At 41.9% G+C, this 20,863-nt stretch overlaps 4 protein-coding genes across 7 annotated transcripts in view; 1 reads left to right on the top strand and 3 right to left on the bottom strand.

Annotated features, from left to right (window-relative positions):
* Window positions 1-9,529, bottom strand: part of LOC103463004 (uncharacterized) — a 32,987-nt gene extending 23,458 nt beyond the window's left edge. For 3 of the 4 annotated variants that reach the window (XM_008406117.3, XM_081605582.1, XM_081605583.1), the window contains exons 1-14: window positions 9,381-9,529; window positions 7,003-7,061; window positions 6,057-6,224; window positions 5,670-5,807; window positions 5,083-5,199; window positions 4,836-4,991; window positions 4,590-4,769; window positions 4,398-4,520; window positions 4,214-4,327; window positions 2,940-3,246; window positions 2,749-2,864; window positions 2,388-2,505; window positions 2,228-2,319; window positions 1,994-2,153 (exon numbers count right to left, since the gene is read on the bottom strand). In XM_008406117.3, coding sequence (XP_008404339.1) covers window positions 1,994-2,153; window positions 2,228-2,319; window positions 2,388-2,505; window positions 2,749-2,864; window positions 2,940-3,246; window positions 4,214-4,327; window positions 4,398-4,520; window positions 4,590-4,769; window positions 4,836-4,991; window positions 5,083-5,199; window positions 5,670-5,807; window positions 6,057-6,224; window positions 7,003-7,047 — 1,834 coding nt within the window. In that variant the 5' untranslated portion in view covers window positions 7,048-7,061; window positions 9,381-9,529. The remainder of the gene's footprint in view (window positions 1-1,993; window positions 2,154-2,227; window positions 2,320-2,387; window positions 2,506-2,748; window positions 2,865-2,939; window positions 3,247-4,213; window positions 4,328-4,397; window positions 4,521-4,589; window positions 4,770-4,835; window positions 4,992-5,082; window positions 5,200-5,669; window positions 5,808-6,056; window positions 6,225-7,002; window positions 7,062-9,380) is intronic. The other variant, XM_081605581.1, reaches the window with a different exon arrangement.
* A 1,451-nt stretch (window positions 9,530-10,980) lies between these two features.
* Window positions 10,981-19,137, top strand: LOC103463003 (guanylyl cyclase-activating protein 2-like). Its single transcript, XM_008406110.3, has 5 exons — window positions 10,981-11,032; window positions 16,382-16,586; window positions 16,658-16,807; window positions 17,530-17,626; window positions 18,343-19,137. Exons 1-5 carry the CDS (start codon window positions 10,992-10,994, stop codon window positions 18,462-18,464), a joined length of 615 nt encoding a protein of 204 aa, XP_008404332.1. The 5' UTR covers window positions 10,981-10,991; the 3' UTR covers window positions 18,465-19,137.
* Window positions 11,771-14,654, bottom strand: LOC103463002 (guanylyl cyclase-activating protein 2-like). Its single transcript, XM_008406109.3, has 4 exons — window positions 13,874-14,654; window positions 13,650-13,799; window positions 12,991-13,087; window positions 11,771-12,904 (listed from the first exon to the last, which is right to left on the bottom strand). Exons 1-4 carry the CDS (start codon window positions 14,072-14,074, stop codon window positions 12,783-12,785), a joined length of 570 nt encoding a protein of 189 aa, XP_008404331.1. The 5' UTR covers window positions 14,075-14,654; the 3' UTR covers window positions 11,771-12,782.
* Window positions 18,999-20,020, bottom strand: LOC103463001 (retinal cone rhodopsin-sensitive cGMP 3',5'-cyclic phosphodiesterase subunit gamma-like). The gene is made up of 4 exons (XM_008406107.2): window positions 19,890-20,020; window positions 19,627-19,735; window positions 19,516-19,553; window positions 18,999-19,437 (listed from the first exon to the last, which is right to left on the bottom strand). Coding segments are annotated over exons 1-4 (225 nt in total). The 5' UTR covers window positions 19,891-20,020; the 3' UTR covers window positions 18,999-19,360.
* Window positions 20,021-20,863: the final 843 nt, after the last annotated feature.

Here is a 20,863-nt window from a genome sequence, read left to right as displayed (position 1 = left end):
AAAGGTGGAAATAATGTTGCATTTTGAGTTGGTCTGTCACACAGATTGACAAAAAAGTTACATTAAATACAGAATCTGAAGTGTAAAAAAGTCTTTATAGGCATAGTCTGTGCTAGAACAGACGCCCCAACTGCACTTAAATGATGCAGTAATTTTACAACCAGTGACCTCTTACTCTTAATTATTTTTATATCAGTTAATCCTCAGTAACTGATAATGCGTAAATTAAACACCAATCTGCCTGTTAGTAAGGATGAGAGTGAAGGATCTCCGTCTGAAGCATTTTACTCCTCAGTTAGTGCAAATCTTCCCAAACACTGAGACCAGGACACACTGCTGCAGCGCAACCATCAGAGTCCAGACAAACAGAAAACCTGGCACAGAGGACAAGAAGAGGGGAAATGGAGTAAAACCAGACAGACTCTGCAGCGCGGCCCGTCTCTGCTCTGGCTGAAGCTCAACCCCGTAAAGCTGAGAGGAGCCGCAGGCAGTGCAGGGAGCCGGAGCTGCGCTGCAGGTGTGGAAGAGCCTGCATGCACAAAACTGATGGGAAACCGCTCTGAGTGGCTGCTCCCATCCCCGGAGCAGGGCGCTGGAGAGGGAGGCGGGAGGCAGCCCGCGCTAACTCAGATCTCCCACATGACGACGGAGACGACAGGGGAAATAAAGAAACAGAAATGATGTTCAGTCAGACAACAGAGGGCAAGAAACACAAAAACACTCCACAGACTCTGGGCTCACTGAGACACGATGGCTGCAGCCGGAACGAACCTGTAGGGGTCAAACTCATCCTCATCTGGGTCAAATCAAGGTCCTGAATGTTCTTAAAGGGCCGGCTGTGCCAGAAGGTTTTGATAAAACCCGTTATTAAACTGTTAAAATATTAATAAATAGATGTTTCTTCATTAAGTGCTTCTTAAAATCAAATCATATTTACCATCTTTTCACACTGATCAGTCCATCCAGGATTTCACGTTTTTGTGATTTGTGGGGCTAATTTAGAAATTTTATTTAGACTGAAACAGCAGAAATACTGCCACCTAGAGGTGGGAGTTGGCGTCACTTAAACCCATTTAGAGAAGCAACTACCAAATATTTAAGGAATCAAGTCTATCAATTATTCGGACGATTAATCAGATAAAGAAATTGACACATTCTGCAGAATTTTTTGCTCAGTATTAGAAATACACCAAAAGAGGAAAATAAACATTTCCCTCATTAAAATAAGAAAATAAACATTATATTGTCTAAGATGCAATAACAGGATTTCCTTTAGTGAACACTTGATCAGTTGTAAATCAATAAATTTTTAGATTAATAATTGGAGTAGAAAAGATGCCAGTTGAAGCTCAAACTGGAGGAACTTTGGATAAAATACATTTACAGTAAAAGGTTTTCTTTATATATATTAAATATCATTTTTTGCCTTTTTTCAATATCCGTGTATTTGAGTTAATTGATTACTAAATTAGACAATTATTTCTATAATCATTCAATCACAATGAATCCTATTAACATTTTCAGCTCTAAACCAAATGTTTTACGGCATTTTTGCAAAAAAAATTAAATAAATTGCAAAAATCTCATAATTATGCATTACTGCGATAAAAAATCTGCTGATTTTTTTGCATAAATTTCTGCAAAATACTGTCTGGACTGACTGACGCAGTTCAGTGTTTTTGTGTTGCGTTTGTTGGTCAGGACTCTGACAGAGAGGAGTCCTGACCACAGAGGCTTTTAATTGATAAACCTCACAATTAAAATGGATAAAATGGATTTTTATCCGTTTTGCCAGGATAAAAATAAAGGTTAAATAAATAAAAACATAAACAGCTTTAGTCTGACATGTGTTTCATAGAGGTGAATGAGACTAAAATAAAAATGTGAGAGTTGCTGCGTTATGACGGATGACGGAGCAGGTTAGGTGTGCATGAGGTGAGCGGATCGGCAGAAGGATCTGGTTCTGGTTCCTATCCTGCAGCTGCCGTCTCACCCTCTCGCTCCTCCTCCATGTGGCTGAGCCGCAGCGACATGGCCGCCCTCTCCTCCCGTTCCTCCCGGGCTCGGTCCCGGGCGCTCGCCGCCTCCGCCACCATCTCCTGCCACTCCAGCACCTTGCTCTGGGTGTCGTCGGCGCTGCCGGACTCGCTGGCCTGCAGACAGACGACAGACCCGGTGAGGAGCGGGTCGGGACGCGGCGGGTGAAGGCGGGGGGAGCGGTGCCGACCTGGGAGGCCGCCCTCTTGGTGAACTGCTCCAGCTCGGCCTGCAGCGTCCTCTGCTGCTCCTCGTACGACACCAGCTTCGCCTCCAGCATTTCTGACGGGAAACGGCCAGATGTTCACGGCCTCCAGTCAGAGGAAACTCACCGGGTCCGGTCTCCTTACCGCTCTTCGCCCTCAGCTCCTCGTACTGATCCACCTTCCACTGGTTTTCCTCCCTCTCCTCCTCCAGAGCCGTGATCCGACCCCGGAGCGCCGTCAGGTCCGGAGGAGCAACTCCAGCCTTACAGGAAGCAGAAAACAGACGTTTTACTTCCATCTGCTCCGTTTCACAGTTCACACGTTTATCCACAGAAACATTTAATCAGTTTAAAGGTAAGTTTGAAGTTTTTCCTCCTCCAAACTTTGGGAATGAAAACAAAACAAACTAAAACACGTCTTCAATTCACAATTATATAGTTTAACTTAATAATGTCTGGTGATATTAATATACATTCTACACTTGGATCTGGACATTAAAACGCACCTGGCTTTTCTTCAGCTCCTCTTCCAGCTGTCGGATCCGAGACTTGGACCAAGCTTTCATTTTCAGGAACTTGGCCTCTGACCTGCTGGCCTCTTCCGTTTTTTGCTTTGCTTGAGCTGAAAGAAAACAGAAAACTAATGAAATTAACCAACCAGAAATGTTCCAAATGTCACCAGTTATATGAATCCGACCTTCCAGCTCCGCCATCCTCTGGATGGAGGCCGGATCCGTCGGCAGGTTCCCGCTTCCTGAGGCCTCCTGGCAGACAGGTGGCGCCGCTGCAGGCGAGGCTGTGCGGCGCTCCTCCAGCTGCCCCAGCAGCTCCGTCTGCAGTCGCTCCATCTGGCCCTGATGCTGCGCGCTCAGCCGCTGCAGCTCCACCTGGTGCTTCTCCATCAGGTCCCGCAGCTGCGCTCGCATCACGTGCTTCTCCGCCTCCATCTTGGACTCCAGGCTCTCCCGCTCCACCGTCAGCCGCTGGAGCCGCTCCGTCAGCTCCTGCCGGGTCACAGAGAACCGACACAACGTGACCCAAAGGAACCTTTCTGCAGTTATTCACAAACCATGATTTGTTTTATCAGGATCTGATGAACAAGAAGCAGAAAAGAGGAGAAAAAGATTCTGATGTGGAAGGAAAATGATTTTTAAAATTAAAATCACAAATTTAAAAAAAGGGAAACTAAATATTTTTAAATTAAAATAAAAAAAAACATTTTAAAAATTAAATGAAATTATATACACAAGTAAAATAAAATTAAATTTGCTAAAATTAAAAAAAATGCATAAAATAAAAAAAATTTAAAATATGTACAAATAAAATAAAAACAAACATATTAAATGAATAAATAAAAAATAAGCCCATGTCCCTACAGGTGCTGCTGCTGGTCTGCTGGGCTTTTAAAGTTTTCCTCAATCTTCTTTTAAATGTCTCTAAACAACAGGTGCCAAGTCTCGCCACAGATTTATGTTGTACTTTGACTAGGCCATTCAAACACAAGGATCTGCTTCGATCTCAGCCATCCCATATCATCTCCAGCTGTATGTTCAGGGTGGGTGATGGAGGGGGAACCATCAGCTCTGACCAGCCTCCTCGTCTCCACAGCATCATGCTGCCACCACCGTGTTTCAGAGTAGTGATGCTGTGTTCAGGATGAGTCCAGTTATCAGTCTATATTAAACTGTCTGGAGCAACATCGTGTGTTTGCGCTGGACTCAGAGATGAATAAACATTCATGATACTTTAGTCTGGGTTTTATTTGTAAGAAGAGTCTAAACTTTTGAGGTTGACACATAAAAAAAAGACAAAAATGGGACGATATCGATGATGAAGCAGGAACATTACGGATTCTTACCATTTATGAAAGTAAAAAAAGAAAATTACAGGGTAGACATTTATTGACGTCAGAGGGTCACCAACCAGCTAGTTCCTGTTTATTGGTTTGGTTTAGAGAAAGGACTTGCTGACCCTGATCTGCTGGTCCCTGCCGTCCACCTCTCCCTGCAGCACGTCGATGACCTGCGTCTTCCCGTTCAGAACCTCCTCCTTCTCATGCAGCTTCTGCTTCAGAGCCTTCAGCAGCTGGGGGGAAACAGGAAGTTAGAAGGAGTTTCTAAGCGTTTCATTGGACGGTGAGCGGCGGTGCCGGTACCTGCTCCAGGTCGGCGCTGGCGTCTGATTTGGCCGCCAGCCTGAACAGCTCCTGTTCGTGCATCTGGTTGATCTCCGTCAGCTGATTATCCTTCTGAATGATGATGTCCTTAAACGTCTGGATCTGAAAACAAGATGGCGGCGTTATTTCTGCCTCTGCTGCCTCAGTTTGAGCTGCCGTGTGGAAACCTACGTTCTGCTTGAACATGCTCTCCTTCTGGCTGTACTGCTCCTTCTCTGAGGCCAGCAGCTCCTTCAGGCTGCCCGTCTGCTCCAGTAGCAGACTGTAACGCTCCTCTGACTCCTCCACCTTCTTGGTCAGGCTCTGCACCAGCAGCTGCAGCTCCTGCATCTCTCCGCCGACCTCCAGCGCCTGAGAAGAAGAGAGGAGTTAAAACATGTGGAAGCTTCCTCCATCAGAGAAGCAGAAGAGCTTCACCTTGTGCTGCGGTGCAGCAGCTGCAGGATGATCTGCAGCCAGTCCCGTCTGCAGGTGGACGATGTACGCCTCCTTTTCTGCCAGCCTCCTGTCCCTCTCTGTCAGCATGGAGTCCATCTCCTCTCCTCGCTGCTGCTGGACCTCCAGCTCCTTCCTCTGGAATCATTCAGGAATAATTAACGTCTCCCAAACAGAATAACTGTAGACAGAAGTAACTGAGTTCATCTGGTCTGTGAATATTATCCACCTTGTTCTCCAGTTCTCCATCTTTCAGAGAAAGCTGCTGCTCCAGTTCCTCCAGCTTCTTCTTCAGCAGGACGATCTTCCCCCGACTGGCCTGCTCTCCTCCTCCCTCTGAGGAGCCCTGAGGAGCAGACGGCTCATTCAGCATCATCATCATCATCAGCATCATCATGTAAATAAAACAGACAAAAAAGAGGTGAATAAACCTGAAGACAAAAATAAAACTGAGGAAAATAAAACCAAAGAAGTAAAAAAACAAACAAAAACTAACAACTGGAGATTAAATATGATTCAGTGAAAAAACTGAAAACATTTAATATCCTACCATACAAACACAAAATAAGATCAGGCACAATAAAAACTAAAATTAAATCAAATTTAACAAAAATAAAAAAATTATTAGCTTATTAGAATCAATACAAAGTAAAATACAACATAAATATAATAGAATATTTAGCAAAATAACAGCTATGACATATTTTAAAGTAAAACAAAAGATTAAATAATAAAATAATAATAAAAGGTAAAAACCAAAACTGAATAAAATCTGTACAGTTCATGTGTTTGCAGAGATCCTGTCTTTTCCCAGACCTTCCTGCTGTGGGTCGGCGTTCCGGCTTCTCCCTGCCGCTTCTTCAGCTCCTCCAGCTGTGATGTCAGAGACGTCACCTTGGCTTTGTTCTGGAGGCGGAGCTTGGACAGCTTGGCCTCACACGCCTCCTTCTCCCCCTGAGGCACAGAGACGATAAATCAGGAGCAATCAGCTGATTTAAATATGGAGGATAATCAATATTGATTAATATGGTTTGTCTTTGTTTTGGCGTTCAGGTCAAACATTCACTGAGTTCTTATCTCCCATCCCGTCTCTCAGTGAATGCTGGACTTTGCCTCCTGGGGTTAAAGGTTAACCTGATCCGGCTCCAGGTTGTGGGCGGAGCCATTCAGAGTGGGCGGAGCCTGGCGGGGAGCCGCCCTCACCTTGAGCTGGTCGTCTTTGGAGCGAAGCGCGGCGTCTTTTTCCCGGATCAGCTCCTTCAGCTGGGAGACGAGCTGCTCCGTCTGGATCAGCCGCTCCGCCATTTCCTCCACAGGAAGTTCTGCAGCGCCAACAGAACCTGCAGCAGCGCCGCGAGGGGAGCCGGCGCCCTGAGGAGGAACGATAAAACGCACAGATCAGTTTGATTCTGGATAAAACTTTATCTAGCCAAAGCATATTACTAAGAACTTATTGATTCTTTATTCTGATTTCCAACAGAAATGCAGTGAAAATAATCAGAACAACTGACAGGTTTCTACTCAAACAGCTCCTTCAGGTTTCACTTCAGATTTCCAGACTTTAGTTTTTCATCCTTTTCAATATAAATACTGAAGTTCCCTGAGAATTTATGGCAGATGCTGAGAGAGTGAGAAACATGCAGCAAACTTTCTACGTTACACTGAGCTTCAGAATAAACACATAAATTTTACATTTCTTTCTAAATGCTGCTCTGAATAAAGCAAATACAGCATTTCAATACGCCTTTTCTCTTCTTAGATAACAATTGAACAATGTTATGAATGTCTGCCTTCATACGGAAAACAGCGGAATGGGATTAAACAGGAAGTTGTAGCTCAGTAAAACGCGCCAGGTCAGCAGTTTGACTGATTCCTGTTAATCTGGACATGAAGCTCAACGTTAACACAGATAAACCTGCAGGTGTGACGTCAGAAATACCAGGAGCTTCACAAGTTATCACTGCTGGTAAAAAATGCAGCGGATTAAAAGTATCAGATCATCGCTGCTCCGAGTCTGAGCTGAAAGACTCAGGCTCTAAAATCTGCAGGACAGCTGAACCAAAGCTATAACTGAAAGATATTTTTATTTCAAAGATGTTTGTTGTTGTTCTTTTAGTTTGTTTTTAAACGATGTAAATGCAGGACTTACAGCGGAGCCGGCCTCTCCCTCTTCCCCGGAAAACCATTTCAGCATGGTTGATTAGAGGCCTGGAATACACACACACACACACACACACACACACACACACACACACACACACACACACACAGACACACACACACACACACACAGACACACACACACACACACACACACACACACACACACACACACACACACACACAGGAAGTCAGCTTTCTCTTTCACATTCCAACAAAGGGCTGCTGTTCAGGTATTTCTAGGAGAAACAGACCAGATTAATCAGATTAATCAGATTAATCAGATTAACGTCCCGCGGCTCAAATAAAGAAACATTCCATGTTTTTGAATCATTTTTGCTGTTTTATCTGATTCTGATGTAATTTCTGTCATTAATCCTTCTGTCTAAAATGCTCACACAGGAGTTACTGATGCTGATTATTATAAATGTTGAGAAAATTAACTAAGACTCTGTCAAGTTCCCCCCCACCCCCAACACCAAACGTGTGGGTTCCCATGGAAACACGGCTGGTTCTGGAGGAACAGTTTGATCATTAACTTCCTTCTCTGATGCAGTTTCCAGTTTTCCATTTACTCCCCTAAGAGGCCCAAATCTTCCCTCCACTCATCACGTTCATGAAAGTTTATCCTAAAGTTTAATTTATTTTTAAACTTTCGAACCAACAGCCAGCCGGTCGTTTCTCTTTGCAGCTGAACCAACAGTGGTGGCAGCATCATGCACAGTGTCTGGTCTGAACTTGTGCAGGAAAATGGAAAACTGTGTATTTTTGTAATTGAATCTATGTCAAATATTATAGTTATATTTGCATCATATAGCCCATACAGTTTTGTTTCTGTGACAGGATCCAAACGGTTCTCTGGACTGGAACACCAGAACCAGCTAACAAAAGCCTCTCAGGTTTAAATATTCATCATCACCATGTGAGGGAACCAGATGAGTGACCTCAGCAGAAACGCTGAGGTCAGAGGTGAGCCATGTGGGTGATGTGACCGCTGGGACAGGAGCCAAGCTGGACAGAAGAAAAACTCCTGCAGGATGTTTAACCAGCTGCTGGTGGAATGACAAAAATCTCAGATATGAAACAAAATATATTCCACATACCTGCTGTCTGGGTTTTAAACATAAGGAAAAACTTCATTTAGATTAAAAATATCTTGTTTAAACTATTTCCTAGATCATCAAAAACAAACGGTGCTTTGTTGGGACTCATTTGGACTGGTTCTGACTGGTTCTGTTGAAGAATAATCCAATAAAAAACGTTGCTGTTTGCAGCCTGGACCAGCAACATGTCAACGTCTGTTTCTGGCAGGGAAGTCTGATGTTTTCTGCTCCTCTGCAGGAAGTAAAATCATGATCATCTAGTGACTGAAGGAAGCTGAAGAAAACAGGAAGAAACTGCAGTAATATCATCAACCCAAGATTTTCTAAAAACTAGTCTCAATAATCAAAGAACAATCAAAATAATTTAAAAAGTAGTGCTTAAATGATAGCTTCATGGCTAAATATATGAATATTTAATTCCTGACGGATTGTTGTGTCCCAGAAAACTAGCGTATTGTTTGTATTAGAACGATTTTAGTTCTAATACAGAATAGGGGGCTTTAAATAAGCGTAAAATCAGCCAGTAAGTAGAAAAACACAATCATAAAATGTGGAAAACTACTGATCAACACCATTTTAAAATATCAGAAGCATAGCAGCTGAGAAATAAAATAAAAATAAACAAACAGGCCATAGATTACCTGAAGGAAATGTCTAATATCTCAACATTAACATTCCTCAGAAGGCTTTATTCTCTCTTTTTAACCAGCTTATGTAGGATATGAGCTGCCTGGTGAATCTTCCCAAGCCAACCTGTGTCAGGACCAGAGGCCTGTTCAACACATGATCTGCCTCATTCATTGAGCCTGTTGGGCTGTCCAGCCACAGTCAGAGGCAGACAGAAATCCGGTCAGACTGGTTCTGTCACGCAAAACCGCAGCAGCTTACAAACTGGTGCAGCCCTGACACATTAAACTGGGCTAATCTCCGAGTTTATGAGGAGCAACAGTTAAAACCAGCCCAAACCCAGCAGAGCAGGAGCCAATTCAAAGACATTCCTCATCAGATTATGAACTGCTGTGTTATTTTCTTACTTCCAAATCCGTATATTACATTTCACGAACACAGTACAGACGCCACAGATTCACCTTAAAGCTCCAGCAACACGCACAGACATGTCAGGAGATTAAAACGCTGCTTTTAAACAAGCTAACGCCACACACCGTCCACTAGCTTGGAGCTAACTTCTTAGCTAACCATTTAAATGCCTCTCGGCTCCCCGTCGGCTCAGAAAACACGCAGGTCGTTCAGTTTGAAAGCTTACCGCGCTCACAACTTCATGAAGAACCCACCCGAGTCAACACCTGGTCCAGAAGAGTCCAGCAAAGTTACATTTTATTACATTTAGAGCACAAATCTTCAACGGGACAGAGGTCTTGGACACATTTGTCAACAGACTGAGAAACGTCTGCGCATGCGCAGTTCGAACAGGAAGAAGAAATCTTTTTATGCTTTTTCCAATCGCAGGTACAAAAAGAGATATCTCTCCAATAAATTATATTCGCATGGATCTAAAATGCATATCACATGGATACAGGTAAGGATTAAAGTCTTCTGTTCTGTTGTCATTTGTTTTTCCTGCTATTTTTTTTTCATTCATAACGTGATACATGAATCAAAGAAGCAATACTTTCCAGGAGAACTACATGGATGTCATTTCCGGTTTTGCTTCCAACCTAAGAAGACTGAAAAAAGATTTTGAAATTGTTTCCTTTTCATGTGAGTATACAATGAGAAAGTTGATTACTATACTATTATTTTATTAATTATTTTAAAAATGCCTCCTTGTTTTTCTTACTTTCAAAAACGTAAACGTAAGTAGGTTTGTTCACGTTTTATTGTACTCAAAAGAAAATGAATCAGCGATTCCTCTTGGATCTTTAAAGACGAGGGACAAAAAAATACTGAATAGATATAAAATTAATGCATTTTCCTTCGTTTGACTGACAGAATGGTGAGTCTGGTTGCCTTGCAGTGTCAGAGGCAGTTTTGATTTATAAAATTGGGGTAAATGAGATGGTCACCCTGTTCCATGGGCCTGCAGAGAGTCGTTTGAGTAGGGGATCTGATCCTCACCCATTATGATTGGTGGAAGGGATGGTTTGAACTTCCTCCTTCTCCCTCTGCTCTCTGGTCTCCATCCAGGCTCCTCTTCATTCGGGGTCATAGTTCAGGTGTTAAGTGAACTTTTGAATCAGCTGCTCCCTGTGGTAAAGGCAATACATTGTGATACAGTAACTCTTTTTGCAGATTATCTTTTGTTTTTTCTTTTTCTGCAGGATTTATTCCCTTCGAAATGAGGCAGCTGTGGTTGCAACATCTTTATAACCCTTTTAACTTCTTTTCCATCATTAAACACTATTTGCTTTTCTGCACCATTAGAGTGAAAGTATCTTTTCGGGTAAAATTTATCTTTCTTTTCCTCATTAGGAGCTGTTTGGTTGGTAAATCAGGGAGTGGATTATTAGTGTAAATACTGCAGGCATTCACACTAGTTCCACTTTTCTGGTTGCTCCGTAAACTTCGCCACACTTCTTCTCCTGCATACTTTGTGCTATTTTCACCATTCAACTGTTATACGATTCAGCTTGCTCTTCTAATGCTGGTTATATTGCTTGGTATTCATAACCTTCATACTTTTTATAATATTCAGCGTTTTATACATTTTTCACCCCAAAGGGGGAACTACTCCATCCTGTGGCAGAATTAGGAATTACAACCATTCATCTAGTTTCAGGGCTGTCATGGAGGAAACAAGGCAGCGGCCATTTTGAAGTTGGCAGTTTAACAGCTTTTATGTTGTTTAACACCTGGGAGTAATTATAGCTTTTTTGTGCTGCATGTGGGATGTTTTTTGTAGTCACTGTGCTAAACGATGCCTCCAAGCAAATGTTGGTATCTGAGGAACCATAAAAGGTTTGGATTTCATTCACCCACCGTTTTTATCAGAAGGAATAGAGGAACGTTTCTGTCCTTTTCAAATTTCAGGTTTTACATGAGGGGTTTTTTTTTACATTGCATGGAATATATTACTGTAACCAGCATGCTAGTGGTAGCCTATTTGCTATCATTAGTATTTTAGCTGGTTTTAGCTTTTTAGCTAATTTTGGTTTTTACCTGGGTTTTTCACACTGCATGGACTTTTTCTTACCTTTCTGCAAGTCTTCAGCAGTTGGCTTCAAATGCTTTTGCTGTTTTCACCAAAAGCATTCAGCATTCACATTTGCATTTTCATATGAAATCCACCCTTTCTAGCTCTGGACTGAGTTTCTGATTGCAGTTGACGTTCCAGAAACACTCACAGCTGCATCACCCTAAGAAACCTGACCAAAGCCTGATTTCTTGGCCTTCTAATCTCTCCTCCTAATCTTAAAAATAAGCGTGGAAGTAAAAGAGCGTCTCTCGTTAGCGTCTGTGTGAAGCCAGCAGATATAAAGCTGGCAGGTTAAGGAGCCTTACGGGCTAAGAATAGTCCGTCTAAATCAATACAGTAAAAGCCCCATAAGGTCTTCATGAAGCGACTGGAGGATCGTTTGGATCTGCAGTCTGATTCCTGTGAGCACAGAAACTAACAACCTGTTACACTGATGGGAATCTGGGGGGAAAAACATTAAAATCATAAATGATGGCAAAGTCAAACGTAAAGAGAATCAAACTGGTCATTTTCCAAAGGTTTCATTTATTTTTCAGTAAAAGTGGAGTCTAATGAAGAGTTTGAGCAGCTAAAAATTACACAAACTACCCATCACCCCAGTTTTATCATAGATTTTTCTAAATGAAGCTTTGAAACATTTCAGGTAAAAAATGTGTCACGATAATTAGTTTAAAACAGGCACAGAGTGAAAAACAGTTACAGACCAAAGTGAAAACTGAGTTAAATCTAAAGCATATCTACATTTATTTTCTAGTCATATTTCCTTTTAACTTGACGACAAATGAAAGAATAATCAGAAAAACAATCAAAGTGTTTTCAGGGTCCAGTTTGGTCACTGACCTCAGAAATACATTTTATAATATTTCTGATTTTTTTTAATGTCCATTTTTCTGTTTGCAGAAAAATATGTGTGTATCTTAAAGTGAATAAAACCAAAATATCCTTAAATAAAATAAAGTTGAGCTGCCGGTTCATATGGGTCGTCTGACAACAGACGCTCAGCAAAAGAGACAAAATGTGGTTCAGAAAGTTGTACAATAAAAACATCAACGTTCCATGGTGGAGGAAGGTTGTTTTTACTTTTTAAAATGTGAGGCCACAACAGTGTAAAAAGGCATTTTAAGCCTGTAGTTGTCAGTTACAGATTAATTAATTAATTAATCCAAACTTGAAGCAAAAGTTCAAGCAGTGGGAGGAGAGGAATAAGCTTTAAATGAGACCGAGATCAAAAGGCTTCTGCTTGAAAAATGTAAATGGGTCGATCCAAAACGTTTGGTCGGCTCTGCAGTGGTTCAGCAGACAGAATCAACTTTCCTGTTGAACAGAGAAACGGCTGAAGATCCTCTATCAGGATGCCAAGTTCTGTCCTGTTGGCAAAATACGGAGAAAAACCTTTTCCCATAAAAACAGAACCTGAACATTAAGGCTGGCCGTTGAGGTTTAATCCAGTGTGTATGTTGCTGAAATGTTCGTCATGATGGTAAGGCTGAATGTCCCCACAGTCTGCAGGACTCAGGTCTTCTTCTCCTGGTTCTTGATGAACCAGGATTTAGGCGCCAAGTCCAGTCTGAGCTGCTCCATGAGCCACGGATCCTTCTCTGCTCCCTCGATAAACTCCTCCAAAGAGATCTGACCTACAGACGCAACACAAAGTTCAAGAGGTCACACTGAACGGAAACGACATTTAAAATGGACTGTCTTCCTCCAGGTTCTCACTTACTGTCTTTGTTTTTGTCCGTCAGCTCGAATATCCTGTCACAGATGTAGTCGACAGTTTCCACGTTCGAATCTTTATGCCATTTGATTTTGGTGATGATCTGGAGAAAAAGAAACATGATTGTGTTAATATTTGAGCAAATATTTCCATGGTTTTGGATGAAAACTGTGAAAATGTTCATTCAGTTCTATAAATTAATTTATTTTTTATAATTTCTCTAAAATATGGTGGAGATGCAGAGACGGCTTCTTCATTTCTACTAATTTTTCTTAATTGGGTTTCTGCCAAAAGTTGCATAATTAACAGGTTTCTTTTCTGGTCATAGTATGTTTAGATAGCAGCTTTGCAACAATTTGTCTCCAAAACAGCAAAACGCCAGCAGCTCTGAAGTCAAAGTGTAAACAACAAATAAAAAACAGACGTCATTTAACTTCAAAACCATATTTTCATACATTCATAAGAGATATTTACCACTGTCTTTACTACCATGTTTCCCAGCCTGCAGGTTGTAAAGTGAGGAGGATTATCTGGAGTAAACAGCTTCTCTCTGCTGCTTAAAATACTCCAGAGTTCAAGTAGTTTAAAGCTCCACCAGGTTCATGTTGAACTTCTAGCTGCTCCAAAAGGTTTTCCTGAAACAAGCAGAGTTTCTAAAAACTCACTTTGACAATACGCCTCACTTCCTGATTGGTCAGGCAGCCGTTCCCATCGTTGTCGTAAATTTTGAAAGACCACTTCAGTTTGTCGATGAGTTTTCCACGGAGAACGAGGTTCACGGCTGCCACATACTCCATGAAGTCCAGCTTACCGTCCTGAACAGAACCAGGAGAGACACTCTGTGGATTACTGAATCCTGACCCGTTCACCACACCGAAACACACCTTACCTTATTGGTATCAAAGGATTTAAAGACCAGTTCAATGAAAGCCACCTCCTCCTCTGGTGACTTGCTGCTGACGCCAAAGATTTTCTTGAATTCATGCAGGTGCAGGTTTCCACTCGGACATTCGTCTGTGAATTTCCGGTACAGTTCCTGAATGTTCTGCAGAGTCACTTCTCTGTCTGTGGTGGCCTGGACCTGACCCATCACTTCAGGCAGGAGGCAGCAGGAGGCAGCGGGTGATGGAGCAGGAGCATCGCAGCGTGGCCATCAGGAACCCACCGGGCTGCTCCGACCTTTCCAGAACAGGTTCCTTCAGGAACGCCTGCTGAACAGATCCACTTATATCCCAAACAAATCCCAACCTCTAAGGAAAGACTCTTGGAACATTCCCTAACTATTCCCTCTCCACCATGAAGTGAAATGAAGTTGGGAGGCTAATCTGCAGAGTGTTTGACTGTGGAGAGGAGCAGAGATTAAAAGGCTGAATCCATCAGAGCGTAAGCGAGTGTTTGGCGACGTGTTGATCCGATGAGGAGGCGTTTTACCTGGCCTGACCTGGCAGGAGGTCAGGAAACGGTGTGTGACTGGAGCCGCAGATCTAATCAGCCTCTAGATGCAGAGGCTTCAGAATCAGAACTGAATCTTTGCTGTTTGATTACTGAATATCGATATTAGTTTAACTGACTGAGAAGCTTAAATGTCCCATCATGTTTCTAAAACACGCAGAGACTTGATCAGGTGTTTGACATGTTTTCTTTTTCATTCTTCCCGCACTTCCCGGTTCCAACCACCAGATGTCCTCAGTTGTTTTTCAGTCTGATTTTATAATCAATAATCAAATCCCACAACCAATTAAAGCAGAGCCAAAAGACTGAACGTAGCTCTTAGTGTTTTTTATCTAAATTAACAGATGTGTAATCATTTCCTGGGTATTTGTTAGAGCAACTTTGGTCAAATGTTTTGGGTTTTCTTTCAGAAGTTTCATCGTCTAAGATTTTCTAAAGTAAAAATCTGAATATTAAGAACACTTTTTAAGATTTTTATTGAAAATCTCCCTGATTTTCTAATAGTTTTTGGTCCAAAACTGAAGTAAAACTGAAAAAGTTTGGTCTGATTGAATGTCAGGTGGTGAGAAAACATGTCAGTTTTTATTTTTAATAAATTCTCCTCATTTTAAAATCTTCCTCTGTTTTGAGGCTCGGTTGGTAAATCAGGCAGGTTGTAGTAAAAACTTGAGGCGTGTCCTGAGACGCCCCAGCAGGTTAAAGGTCACCTGTAGGTTATCTTTAACCTGCTGATCCGGTTAACTCTGAGTCCTATTCTGGTTCCCTGGTCCAGTCAAAGTCTCTCATCCTCACAGCAGGAATCAACATTCATTTGTTCATTTTAGCTGAAGCATAACATGAATCTGTAACTTAAAGTTTTATTCACCTTCTCATCCTCACACTGACAGCCTGGTTAGATTGAAGAGGCACAGAAATGTTCCAACCTGGAAGTTGGTAAGAAATCAGAAGAGCCTTTAGAGAAAAACATGTTTTTAATTAATTAAATGATGCAAAAGCAACTGAGGTGGTTTAAATAACCAAGTGATTTGTATCTTTTATAAAACCTGCAGTACTTTTTCCAAAGTCAATGTTCATTTTGCAGACGGTTGTCAGAGTAAACTACAGGATATAAAAGCTTTTAACATTTTACCCTAAGTCTACAATCAACACTTTCAGATCAAGAAATTTAAATATTTTTAATTAAAAGTGATTAAATCAGCTGTGAGAACCAAGAGTTCAGCTTTTCAAAGCATTTACACCGTTTAATCACTTCCTGTATCACAGTCAATGGAATAAAATATTTAAAGCTGAGTATTTGAATAACACAAAATAATAATATTTATTTATTCATGTATTTGACTTGACCATTTTGACCCATGTAATTTCCTCAGCATTACAGAAAAACGTCAGCAGAGGGCAGCAGACTGATTTCTACCCCAACAAAAACTGACGGGTTGATTACATTTTTATTATTTATTAACCTTTATTTCACCAGGAAAATCCCATCAAGATAAAAAAAATCTATTTTACAAGAGAATCCTGGCAAAGACCGGCGTCGAAGATTCATAGCAAAACAGAAAAAGTGGAAATCAAACTAGTTATTTAAAAGATTCCAGCTTCACTCCGTGTTAAAGACAGACACTGGCTGCTGAAACCTCAATCAGTGTGAAAGTGATGAAAAGTCTGAGAAGTGAGGCTGAAATGTTGGTGAGACATTTATAAAGTAAACATGCAAACCTGATGGTGAAAAACCACTTTTTACTAAATATGCGAGTCAAACGAGGTGGCAGTAGATTTATTTCAAGAGGTTGGATTTTATGCAAGAGTTTAACAGGGTAATGAGCTTAGTGCCATGCAGGAGGAGCTGGCCGTGGTGCCAAACTCTTTACATGACCTGAGTGAGTCGGTTGGAGCGGCCAGAACTTCCTGATCATTGTAAACTCTTCCTTCGTTTTGACCGAAGCAGAACTGCAGCTATGAGACAAGACCAGAGCAGCAGCGATGAGGGGGACGTGGCTCAGATCCAGGAGATGTGCCTCATTTTTCTGAGGGAATGTCCCAGCGGCGCCCTGCATCTACACGAGTTCAAGAAGATCTTCGGCGTTCAGAGCAGCTCGCCGGAGGATTCCCAATTCCTAGAGACGATCTTCCGTTCCTTCGACACAAACCAGGTGAAGGATGTTACCTGCCAGGAATCAGGTTCATGGTGCGGTTTGTGTAACTCTGCCTGGTTTATCCACAGGACAACACCCTGGACTTCATTGAGTACGTCGCCGCCCTTAACTTGATTTTAAGAGGAAATCTGGAAGATCGTCTCAAATGGTCCTTCAAGATGTACGACCGGGATGGGAACGGAAAGCTGGACAGGAACGAGGTGAAGCGGCTCATAAGGGTGAGGAACACCTGTTTATCCAAAAACGTCTGATGGGAGCAGAGATACAACAGTGACGAGTCAATCTGTGAAATATTGACAAGGTTTTCTATAGAATAATCTCCTAAAGGTGGATTTAGAGCCCCAGTAATCTGGGATTAGGGCAGGAGGCTAAGATCATGTCAAGTGGCTCCATTGACAGAAAAAGAGCCGAGCAGTTGTGATGCTAAACACCTTTAACCTGGAGATCAGGGGGTTAAACGGCTCAGGTGTCCTGGGCGTGGGGAGCTGGGTCAGGATGTGCAGACCACCTAATCTGGGTTATGAAGGGAAACTTCAGATCTGATCGGCTGGTTTCTGATTTAATTCAGTAAGCTTCATATTGTTGAACTGGTGGGTTTCATTTGTCATGGATAAACGTTAGCAGTTGGGTAAAATGTAAAACTTCAGCAGAGTCCAGGAAGGAGCAGCTTCATCCGGACTGAAGCACCTTGAACCCTCTGGACGAAGCAAACTGGACGGTTTTTCTTCTCTTTTAGCTTTTCCCCTCAGGAGGAGGGAATCCTCTCTCCATTCATTTACCAGATTTTACTCAATATGCGTATTTGTTTATATTATTACAGTGTTTGTTTTAGAACTTATCCTCCATTCAGTTTTGATGCTCAGATCTTTCAGTTTTGCTTCATTTAAAGTTGAGTTAAAATTGAGCTAAAATTCCTTCATTCTGACATTTTTTCTCACAGATTCTTTATAAAATCAAACTCCATAAAAACGAAGTCGGACTGACTCCGTCCCAGATCTGTGATCGGATCTTTGATCTCGTTGACGACAACAACGACGGTAGGAGAACAAATTCAGGCTCAGCTCCAAAAATTAGAGCATCGTGAAAAAATGTAACATGTTTTACTAATTATTATATAAAAGCAAATTCATGGATTGTGTAGATTCATAGACAGATGGAAATGTTGATGATTCTGGCTTAGAGAGAATTAAAACCCAAAATTCAGAGTCCCTGAAAATGTGAATATTACATCAAATCAATAAAAATGATATTTAAGCGGAAATTTCAGACTTCTGAATGTTTATTTCTATAAACTCTGCTCAGTCTGGGCTCCTTTTGCATGATTTTATTTTCTGACTCCAGACTCAGTCGCTCTTTGCTTGACAAACTTCTCAAGGCTCCAGTTATTTGTTGTTGATGCATTTTTTCCTTCCACTGAACTTTCTATCAATATGTTGTAACTTTTTCCACAATATTCTACTTTTCTGACACACAAAATATTAGGTTTTCATTCTCTGTGATCCAGAATCATCTAAATAATAATAAATAAAGGCTATAAATATTTCCCTCCATGTGTAACGAATCTATAAATGAGACAAAATATCTCAATGACTCCTTTTTGATGATGTTTTTTATGTACCAGTATTATTAAAACGATGCTGCAGGCTGTGTTTGAGCTTCCAGGAACACGTTATTATCTGATTTTCTCTCTATGAGTTAAAACCAGCTTGTTTTGTAAAAATGAACACGGTGGTTTTGGTCTCTGTGCCCTCAGGTGAGATAACCCTGAGTGAGTTCATGGAAGGAGCCAAGAAGGACCAGTGGCTCATGGACCTCCTCAATCTGGACGTCAACACCTCCGGCTGGGTGACCCAGAACTGCAGAAAGCTCCCATGATGCCTTGCAGTGAGAGCAGCGTCTTCATGTTTAGCTTCTGGAGAGAAAGAACTGTTCATTTGGTTTAAAATGATTCACCCTGCGGTTCTGAACCGCTCCGAGTCCGGAGCCGGACCTCTTAACGTGGCAGAGGTTCTGCTGGGCCGGTCCGATAGACGGCCTGTGATTTCTGTCATCAGTTACAGACAAATTAACTGCTAAATATCCACATTTATCGGATTTCATTCTCCATAGATCTGCTCTGTCTGGATATTTACTGTTATTTTCAGATCTTCTTAGTGATTCACTGAAGTCATGAATATTTTAAAGAGTCATTTTAACTCTGTTTAAATTCCTCGGCGGTTAAAACGGAAACGTTTTCAGACATGTTGCATCCAGAAGCTGCAGGTGTTCAGGATCCTGATGTGAAGGAGGGAGCAGAGGTCCAAACACAGAAAGAAACATCCATCTGGGATGAAGAAGGTTAAAAACCCAGAAGTATCCAGAGCAGAGAACCGATTTAATTCTGACATCAGACCAGATGAACAAACTCAGTAGACTGAAAAAAATGATTTATTGCACAAATTTGCATGTTTACACAGACATTTGCAAAGTTTTGGACCCATCATTATCATAACGCTGTAACTTGACTGAGGATTTGATTTCAAAGTAAAATAAAGTAATTTCATCACAATCTGGTAAGATTTTACGTCATTGATTAAAATCAGATTTTATGATCACATGATTGCGTGAGATGGGTTTCTTTTGGCTGAAAAATAAATAAAAATGAATAAAAAACAAACAAACAATGGCTCAACTGCTGCAGCCGGTCAGTGAAACGACTCCTGCAGCCTAGAGCCCGCTCCTCTGCTCCAGACAAAACGACGCCGGGATGCTTTTCCAGCTCTGACTGGGATCTAGGCGGTTCCAAACTGAGCCAGATCACTCAGCTCTACGTCACCAAACTCCTCCCAGGGGCAGATCACGGCAGCGTCTGCAGGGAAACAGAGCAGGCATGAGGGAACAGCTCAACATCACCAGGGTCCAGGCTGAGTTTGACCCTCAGACTCACCGTCCAGCCCCTCCATCCCCGGCAGAGCGCTGTCAAAGCTGGAGCAGAAATGAAAACTGAATTAGAAAGAGGAGAAAACCCAGAAAGCTGCGTTGGGAAGACGCTCCTCACCCTTTCTGTCCCGGTTTGGGAGCTTTGCTCTTAAACTGTCTGCTGTCCTTCTGCTTGAGCTCAGCTGGACTCGGCTTACCGGCCTCAGATGATGCATTCATGTTCTCCACTGCGCATCAGAAAAACGAAACATTTCATAAGTAAACAGGAATCTGTGGCACATTAGAAGAAGTTGGTTAAATTCTGCTGTATAATCTGAAAGAACAGGGAATGTAAGTAAACATAAATCTGGTAAATACTGTGTAAATATTGAATGGACTTACTTGCTGTCCAGATGTTAGAGATGTTTCTCTCTGCAGGTCAGATAAAAAGCAGCTGCAAGACAAAGAAGGAGTCTTCTTTCTTCTTTCTTCTTGCTGTCTCTGTCTGGGTTCTCCTCGTCCTTCGCTCTGCTTTTATACCATGCAGGGATCAGCTTCCCTCAGCACTCAGGCCGATTACGCCTCATGACTAAGCCTCATTAATTCAAAATACCCACAGCAGCTTGTTGGGACTCTTTGTTTATGAAATGCAGAGACTCAAAGACAAATCAAATTAGGATTTTTTTTTCTTTCTTGGGAAACATGGTGGCCAGTCGGGAGCACTGCTGCCCAGTCTGGGGTCTTTTCACGGCGTTCTCCCTGTGATCACTGCGCTTCTCTCCAGGTACTCTCACTTCCTCTCTGGTCTCTTTAAACTGAGTGTTTTCATGGCTTTCTGTCCTGTGAAAGTCCTTCTGATTTAGTTTCTGAAAGGCCTTTAAACACTATTGGAGGTATTTAATTTCCAGTGTTTCACCTTGCAGTTGTTCTCCACTTTAATTGGTTAAAATAAACCGCGGCTGACAGAGTCGTGGTTGGACGGCTGGTCTGATAACAGGATGAGTCACAGATAATAAACGTTGCATAACAAGGATCATGTCCAAATCTGCAGGTGGGTGAATCAGCCTCAACCTTTCAGCAGCATCTGCAGATACACGTGTGTGTGTGTGTGTGCCTGTGTGTGTGTGCCTGTGTGTGTGTGCGTGTGTGTGCGTGTGTGTTACATCTTCATACGTTGCTTCCAATGTTTCAAATGAGCGAGCGTTACCGAATCCTCTTTCCGACACCTGTGCTGAATCACCTGTTCAGCTTTACTGGTGCTGAGAAGCAGCATCACACACAGAGTGATGCAATATCTCTCATAGGATTAAATAAACACCAAATCTTTTAAAGTATTTTTGACCTTAAATTAGAAAATAATGTTAAAAATATCAACA

This window comes from Poecilia reticulata, chromosome 3, assembly GCF_904066995.2.
Source record: "Poecilia reticulata chromosome 3, P_reticulata-male-v2, whole genome shotgun sequence".
Taxonomy (NCBI): Eukaryota; Metazoa; Chordata; class Actinopteri; order Cyprinodontiformes; family Poeciliidae; genus Poecilia; species Poecilia reticulata.
Note: the sequence above shows the minus strand (reverse complement) of the source record. Positions and strands in the feature narration are given on the sequence as shown.